The 9,022-nt window shown below is 39.5% G+C and overlaps 1 protein-coding gene across 2 annotated transcripts in view; it reads right to left on the bottom strand.

The window, feature by feature from the left end:
- Positions 1-9,022, bottom strand: part of dok4 (docking protein 4) — a 38,871-nt gene that overhangs the window by 16,219 nt on the left and 13,630 nt on the right. The window contains exons 3-7 of one of the 2 annotated variants that reach the window (XM_016665322.1): positions 8,608-8,713; positions 5,859-5,966; positions 2,037-2,151; positions 1,783-1,902; positions 1,396-1,585 (exon numbers count right to left, since the gene is read on the bottom strand). In XM_016665322.1, the coding sequence (XP_016520808.1) occupies positions 1,396-1,585; positions 1,783-1,902; positions 2,037-2,151; positions 5,859-5,966; positions 8,608-8,713 (639 nt within the window). The remainder of the gene's footprint in view (positions 1-1,395; positions 1,586-1,782; positions 1,903-2,036; positions 2,152-5,858; positions 5,967-8,607; positions 8,714-9,022) is intronic. The other variant, XM_007540866.2, reaches the window with a different exon arrangement.

The following is a 9,022-nucleotide window of genomic DNA, read 5'->3' as shown; positions in this document are numbered from 1 at the left end:
GGACCCAAATTTGGGTCCTCTCGTGAATGACAGGTTAAAGTGCTTTAGAAAATAAAACTGGCATGGAATGGAATGGTACACCTTTAATTAAAAGAATTATGTTTAAATACATTTAATTTTCATTTCATTTAATTAATATTCAACAAGCTGGATAGAGAATACACATTGTGCAATCACACATCTGGTTCATAATTTGTCAATTAAATTATGAACATGGACATGGATGTTGTGTGTAATTAAATGTTTCAGGGTTTTGATATTGACCTAGAGGCTGAATCCACACTCTGCACCCATTCTGGAGACTGTAATTACAAGCTGCAAATTGAAGTGATCAGAAATTGACAAGATTCTCTCAGCAAAAGAGGATGCACTCATTCCAAAGTCTCAATAGCTCTTCAATGTGCTGTCAGCTCCCGGATAGTGAGATGCACTCAGTTGAGATTTCATGTCAGAGAGTATACGCAGATAGGATTTTTAAAAAATATTTGAATTGTTACTAACTGATTTAGTTACCTCCATAAATTAAGCCTGGGCGTAATTTATGCCCAGGCTTAAACCTGAAGCCTGGGCAAACCTGAAGATTTCTTCAGGTTTGCACCAAGTAGCAGATGTGTGAATTCTAATCCATAAAATGACGGATGTTCTTCAGATTTTCCCGTCACCATTTAAGAAACCCAGAAAAATATGGAAAATGTTCCTCTAACAAGTCTCCTGTCTCTATCACTCCCATCCCAGCCTGGAGTGCCTCCAGCTGGTTGTCCAGGCTGATGGACCTGCCCTCTGTGCTGGACATTTGAACTTTAAAATTTTTCAGTTTCGTGAACAGACCCACAAGTGAATGGAAAAATTCATTACATCAGAACTTATTTGACAGATGTGTTTCCATCTCCTTTTTAAAATTAATTTTAGTAAAATAAATCAAATTGTTGCACAATAGCTTGTGCCTTTTCTGGTGATTAAACAGAATTTAAATCCCCTTTGCTGAAATCTGAAGATGTTCCAAAAATGTCTAACGAAATAAAAGTGTCACTTGTCTTTTATTTTAAACGTGGCTTTAATCTTTGATCTTTTGCATTAGCTAATCAAACATGATAAAGTGTCACTCAAGGGTTCAATATCCTTTTCTTAAAAAGTCAAGAAGTTACAAAGTCAAGTAGTTACAATTCTGTGTTTATGGATGCCCACATCAGTGAATAGTGCATGCATACCACAGAAATCTCATATGTACTACAACACACACTTTTAAAGTGCTATAATAATGGGCAGTGCCTACACAATCATTTCAGTATCTTTATTCTAACATATAGTTTGGAAACTGTGATTATATGGATAAGTTCAGTAATAACATATATATCTCGCCTACTTTTTGCCACTGTCAGCCCTTCCAGGTCTCACCGTCCGGCTTCAAAAGTGAAGCGAGTGGCATCACGTCCATAGCGCCGGAGAGAGCAGAGGGGCCAGGTAATCAGCTTGGTGCGAGGGTTGTGGATGTCCCACAGGTATATGTTCTCATGGGTTATCTGCATCATACCCTCCCCGTAGATATCCAGGTTTGGACAGGGAAGGAGGAACACATTGAAGCGCTCTAACAAGACATAGAATGTCAGGATAAAAGGAAACAATATTTTCTAAGGGAAGACTTTTTATCAAAATGAATATCCGAAGAGTCCTGCTGTGGACTGAAGCCTCCCTCTAAGGCTGTATGTCTCAACAATACGTGTGTGTGTGTGTGCGTGTGTGTGTGTGTGTGTGTGTGTGTGTGCGTATGTGTGTGTAAAGTACCTGTGTGTTCACACTGTACTCCAGCAGCCAGCAGGTCAGGTTCTCCCATACTGATGTCATTCAGTCGAATACCAAGACACTCAATAGACAGCATCTTGAACCAGTCCTCTGCCTCCAGCTCTAAGACACACAGCATTTCACATCTGGTCTACTCCGTCTTACTTTGACACAAGCCTGTTCCTGGAACATCTCAGCAGCGATGTTCGGCAGCTGAGCTGAAGTATGTGAATGTTTGATTGTGTAAGTTTGTTTACCTGATTCACAGGTGAAGGTGCGTGAGGAGTCATCTGTAAACACAATGGCTACTGCGTGTCGCTTGGTATCTCGAGGTAACCGGGTGATGTTCTTGACATTACTAATTTCTGTCACCTAAATAAAATAAAAAAGGGAACATATGTTGACTAAATTAAAAACACAGTAAATTTTGCCCCTCCATCTTGGGGGTTGTCAGCATGAATGTTTAAATATTTCACAATTATTAAACAGTCCTAATAGAAGGTCACAGAAGATCACTAAAATTGTTTAAGAAGTTAGTTTAAATTTTATGGGACTATAAATACTTGAGAGCCAAAAATTCAAAGAGTTTTTGTTAGAAACCACCTTCCTCCAGACTCCCCTTAAGCTTCCTGCTCTTACTAAGAAAATCTTTAGTATTGAGGGTTGACTCGATCAGGATGGATGTCTCACTAAATCCAAGGCACTTGTGCTGCAAGTGTTATCTCGGCAGATGTGGCACTTTGTTTTCAGGTCAAATGTAATAATAATAATAATAATAATAATAATAATAATAATTTTAATTTATAATGCGCTTTTCATTAATAAAAATCTCAAAGTGCTACATGGTTCATCTAAAAACATAAAATCAACAATCAAAAACAATTAAAAAAGACTGTCAAATAAAAGTGGAGAAGGCTTGTCTAAAGAGGAAAGTTTTCAAGCCAGTTTTAAAATTGGACAATGATTGCGGGGCTCTCAAATAGTCCGGGAGAGAGTTCCAAAGACGAGGAGCAGCCACAGCAAATGCTCGATCACCCAAATGTTTATCATGTGTATATCTTATGTCTCCGGGCTTCAACTATTCAACGAGCAGAGTGCTTCATTGAATAGCATGAATTACCACTTTTTTGTATTAAAGACAAGGCATTTATTTACAGGAGTGTTCAGAAATTAACAGTCCCTATGTGAACCTCCAAGCGCTTCAGGAGGCATCGGTAGAGAACAGCTGGCCAAAATTAGCGTTCATAAATCGGATCAACCTTGAGCTAAACGTCCCTTACTCCGCGGAGGGCGAACAGCGTCTGCGGAGTAAGGGAGTTTAATTAATTTAGAATTAAAAATAACTCACCCTGAATTACATGATAGTATGTAATAAAAGCGAGTCATTAATGAAGGGAAAAAAACTCAACCCAGACTTTAAGTTTAGGGTCTGGTTCGCAGAGTATGAAGTTAATTTTTTCCCCAATTATTCAATGAAAAAAAAAAAAAAAAGCTAACCTCAGTTAAGTAAAATAAAATTGTAATCAAAACTTCAAAACTTTTGGATTTGTAATGATTTTGGTTTTTTTTTTAAACAAAAAGTTTTGTTTTAAAAAACTTTTTTTTAAAAATTAAATAACTCATTTTTGTCTTGTGAACTTAAAAAGTTATTTGCCAAACAAACTTTTATTTGCACACATCAGTTATCTTTTGTTGTGATTTTAGGCCCTGCCCACGACGTCATGTGAGAATCACAAGCAAAACTTTGAGTCACAAACAAAAACTTAGAATAGCAAGAAAAGATTTATGACAAACAGAAATAAGTTTGTTTTGCAAAAAAAATAAAAAATTACTTCATGAGACAAAACTGTGATTTTAATTTAAAAAAAAGTTTTTTAAGCAAAACTCAGTAGGCTTTTCTCATGATGACATGCATTAACAATTCAATATTTGCTTGTGCTTTTTTTTTCTTTTTTCTGCAGTTCCACGTTAAAGTTTGATGCAGCTCTGCTTTCCTGAATGGACCATCTTCATCTCCACTGCAAGTGTAGCAAACAGGCAGCTCTTTTTTATAGATTACAGTACACTAAAAGGTTGCATTGTGCCCTTGTTTATATTTTCATAGTGTAATTCTGTAAAGACAAAATATGTCTGGTGGTCTCGCTCTGATTTACATATCTTGCTAAATTGTGGGTTTGAATATTGCAATACTTTCCTATAACAAAATAAACCTGCAGAAAGAAATTGCTAATAAAATATCTTACATATTCATAGTTGTATGCTCTATATAGAGATTTTCCTTAGCTTTGATTGTATGTCACAATTTTGTAATTTATCATTGTTTATTAAACTCTGAAAGCTGTGTGGCTTTGTTAATAGTCTGTCCTAGAAGGCGGTTAGCTGTGCCCTTTGTTGTTTTTTTTTTTTGAGCACCTGCCCCTATAGTGGTTTCTGCACGGCCCTGACTCAGAAATTACAGCGGCTGTGATGCGCCAAGGCAAAGGGGCATGTAATGGTAAAAAACAGGTGCACGGTGATAATCAACAGGGAAGACAGGACAGGAACAGGACTAAACACAGAAAACCTTAAAATAAATACTGTAAAAGCACTGAAAGCACAGATGATCTTTACAAAAACACAAACTTACTTTGGGACAAGTTCTGATGTAAGCAGCCTTCTCATCAGGGTATTTCTCAAGACGACGAGGTCCTTTGCTCGANGAAATTAACAGTCCCTATGTGAACCTCCAAGCGCTTCAGGAGGCATCGGTAGAGAACAGCTGGCCAAAATTAGCGTTCATAAATCGGATCAACCTTGAGCTAAACATCCCTTACTCCGCGGAGGGCGAACAGCGCCTGCGGAGTAAGGGAGTTTAATTAATTTAGAATTAAAAATAACTCACCCTGAATTACCATTATAGATATAATGTATGTAATAAAAGCGTGTCATTAATGAAGGGAAAAAAACTCAACCCAGACTTTAAGTTAAGGGTCTGGTTCGCAGAGTATGAAGTTAATTTTTTCCCCAATTATTCAATGAAAAAAAAAAAGCTAACCTCAGTTAAGTAAAATAAAACTGTAATCAAAACTTTTGGATTTGTAATGATTTTGGGGTTTTTTTTAAACAAAAAGTTTTGTTTAAAAAAAACTTTTAAAAAAAAATTAAATAACTCATTTTTGTCTTGTGAACTTAAAAAGTTATTTGCCAAACAAATTTTATTTGCACACATCAGAAATGTTTTGTTGTGATTTTAGGCCCTGCCCACGACGTCATGTGAGAATCACAAGCAAAACTTTGAGTCACAAACAAAAACTTAGAATAAGAAGAAAAGATTTACGACAAACAGAAATAAGTTTGTTTTGCAAAAAAAAAAATTCACTTCATGAGACAAAACTGTGATTTTAATTTTAAAAAAAGTTTTTTAAGCAAAACTCAGTAGGCTTTTCTCATGGTGACATGCATTAACAATTCAATATTTGCTTGTGTTTTTTTTTTTTCTTTTTTCTGCATTTCCACGTTAAAGTTTGATGCAGCTCTGCTTTCCTGAATGGACCATCTTCATCTCCACTGCAGCAAACAGGCAGCTCTTTTTTATAGATTACAGTCACTAAAAGGTTGCATTGTGCCCTTGTTTATATTTTTAATAGTGTAATTCTGTAAAGACAAAATATGTCTGGTGGTCCAGCTCTGATTTACATATCTTGCTAAATTGCGGGTTTGAATATTGCAATACTTTCCTATAACAAAATAAACCTGCAGAAAGAAATTGCTAATAAAATATCTTACATATGCATAGTTGTATGCTCTATATAGAGATATACCTTAGCTTTGATTGTATGTCACAATTTTGTAATTTATCATTGTTTATTAAACTCTGAAAGCTGTGTGGCTTTGTTAATATTCTGTCCTAGAAGGCGGTTGGATGTGCCCTTTTTTTTTTGAGCACCTGCCCCTTTAGTGGTTTCTGCATGGCCCTGATAATCAACAGGGAAGACAGGACAGGAACAGGACTAAACACAGAAAACCTCAAAATAAATACTGTAAATGCACTGAAAACACAGATGATCACACTGCTGTTCTTTACAAAAACACAAACTTACTTTGGGACAAGTTCTGATGTAAGCAGCCTTCTCATCAGGGTATTTCTCAAGACGACGAGGTCCTTTGCTCGATGACTTCCTAAACACAAGCCAGCAGCGCCGATAGATCTGCAATGTGCATGGATACCCACACAGACAGTCACAAATGCAAAAAAACGAATCACACCCTCATAACCTTTTATTTAGTCCACCAGTGACTGAAAAATGTGCTAGTGTATACAAAAAAAGTTAAGAAGTTGGTTTCTGTGAGTCCAACAGCTGGTTTCTTACCTTCTGGAGACATGTTTTATCCAAATTATTTCATAATAAAAAGGTAAAAATACCAGAGAATAGGTGTTGGCTTGTGAGGTGTGGGCTGGTCTCAGACAGAATAGACTGAGAATAACTCACAACCCAACAAGCCAGTAGTATAGTAACAATAGTTTAAAACTTTTTAAATTGACTCCTGTTTAGTTTGTGGATGGTTACATTGCTCAATAAATGTGGGTTGCAATATTAAATTACAACCCCAATTACAATTAAGTTGGGACGTCATGTGAAGCATAAGTATAAACAGAATACCTTGCAAATTCTTCTCACCCCATATTTAATTGAATTCACTACAAGATATTTAATGTTCAAATGGATATTTTATCCATTAAATGTATATTTGACATAGCAATTTGGAAAATAGTTCAAGATTTATAGAAATCATAAATCTAGGTGATGGGGGTTAAAAGACTCATTTAGCACCCTTTACCTTTGGAGCAGTGTTAAAACATTTTATTTAGTTGCAATTATTTACCAATTATTATATATTGGGTTTTGTTGGGGCAAATATTCACTCATTTGAATGTTGATGCCTGCACAATGTTCAAAAAAGGTTATGACAGACCAAGGAATCAATCCCTCTCGCAAGTCATGGGTCTTCTGCAGTGGGATTGTCATGAGTTGTGTAGTTGTGGGTGATGTTAGACAGCAGTAGACCCAGGTTGTAGTGAAAATAATGGGTTTTATTGAAGGAAATAATTAACACAGTCCAGGCAGCACAGGTGAGCAACAACATTAGCTCTAACTCTGGTAGCAACTGGTAGTCAGCAACACAACGGAAGACAGCTAGACACGAAAAGGATCCAACAAGGAGCATGGAACACAGGTGGGATTAAATACATAAGGGGAAATCAGGGAACACGAGACACAGCTGGGAGCAATCAAGTGCAGACGAGACAACACAGGAACTAAATTGACATACAGAACACCAAATCCTCACAGTATTTGGTTCCTCAAGGGCGACTACTAGATGCCTAAAAAGTCCAAAAACAACTCAACTAAGGTGGGCGGAGGGGCGCTGGACCAGAGTTCAAGGAAAAACACAAATAAAACAAAATAAACTCAGTCCAAAACCAAACAGGGCCATGAACTGTCCGGTTGACAATGGCGACGTAGGAGGTGGACCCATGGTGGCGGGTCCGGATGCCAGCAACGGTGCAGGAGGCGGACCCATTGTGGAGGATCTGGCAGGCGACAATGGTGCAGGAGGTGAATCCCATGAGAAGCTACAGTGGATGACCTGGACACTGCATGGACCCACTTAGAGGTGGAGGCGGTCTGTCCTGAGGCTGGCTGGACCCACGAAGAGGCGGAGGCGGTCGGCCATGGGGCCGGCTGGACCCACAAAAAGGTGGAGGTGGTCGACCCTGAGGCTGGCTGGAACCACGAAGAAGCAGAGGCAGTCTGCCCTGAGGCCGGCTGGTCCCACAAAGAGGCGGAGGCTGTCAGCCCTGAGGCTGGCTGGACCCACGTAGAGGTGGAAGCGGTTGGCCCTGGGTCCAGCAGGAGCCACAGGGTAGCAATGGAACAGGTATGTGCTTGGGTTCCAGGAGGCTTGGCTCTGGCAGCTCAGGGACTAGGCGGGCACAGAGAGACTTACTGGGGGTCTTGGACGGAGCACAGGAATATTCACTGGGGGTCTCGGTTGGAGCACAGGGACGCTTGGAGGGAGCGCTGAGCGATTCACTGGAGGGCTTGGACGGAGCACCTGGCCCGTTTACTGTTGCCGGTGCTCAATAAACGGCAACAGTCTGCTTGCCTGCCGTCACAGGCAAGCAGACTGTGATGGCAGGAAGAAAGCAGACTGCGGCAGCAGGAGGACAGCACTCTTGGTCTGGTGACTGGAGACAAAGACAAAGCTCAGGTGAGCGAAGGCCAGTGGTTTGCCGGCCATGACAGCTAAAGCTGCCTGGCGATGCCACTCCGCCTCTTCCAACAACTCTGTCAAGTTCATGAAGGGGACACGGGGAAACCAGTATTGAAGAGCCAAAACAGTTTGTGGTTACACCAAAGCATCTGGGGATGGAGCATGGTTTCGCCACAGTGTCTACAAGCTTACGACTTGTTGTAAGCTTTCTATTCCTTCTGGGTATATGTGAAGTTGCTTCTTCTCTTTTCCATGAATCTCATCGTAGTCTTGGTCAGATCCTTCTGTTATGAGTTGTGGAGTTATAAGTGAGGTTAGACGGCGGTAGACCCAGGTTGTAGTGAGAATGGTTTTTAATGAAGGAAACAATTAACAAGGTGAGCAACAAGATTAACTCTAACTCTGGTAGCAACTAGTAGTCAGCAACACAACGGAAGACAGCTAAGACAGAATAGACATGACATTGATCTGACAAGGAGCAGGGAACACAGGTGGGATTAAATACACAAGGGGTAATGAGGGAACACGAGACACAGGGGCAGACGAGACAACACAGGAACTAAATTAACATACAGAAAACCAAATCCTCACAGGGATGCTACCAGAAAACCTTGGATATCTGAGGTCTGGGCATCTGAAAACATTTTCCTTGGATGACAAAAACCACTCCAGTAGACTCCTTTCAATACCTAGCAAGCTCCATACCCCATCTCTTGGGCAGAATCCACCTGTTTTACGAAGGAAGGTCATTTTGGTCGCTTGTATCCATGAATCCTACCCAAGTTCAAGTCCCAATTTTAACCCAATCTCAGTAGTTTCTACCATCTCCTTAGTTTAGTGCCCAAGTCCTTAAGAGCTTCTTCAACACACCTCTCGAGGACTAGAGTTTGGGACTGCTGCTTTAAAAGTTTTTTCTGTTTGATATATCTGAAAGACTTTACTTTTCTTAAACTCTAGACCAGTGGTTCTTAACCTTTTTTGAGGTACC

This window comes from Poecilia formosa, unplaced genomic scaffold (assembly GCF_000485575.1).
Source record: "Poecilia formosa unplaced genomic scaffold, Poecilia_formosa-5.1.2 Scaffold569, whole genome shotgun sequence".
In the NCBI taxonomy this organism is placed as follows: Eukaryota; Metazoa; Chordata; class Actinopteri; order Cyprinodontiformes; family Poeciliidae; genus Poecilia; species Poecilia formosa.
This window is presented reverse-complemented; position numbering and strand designations above follow the sequence as displayed.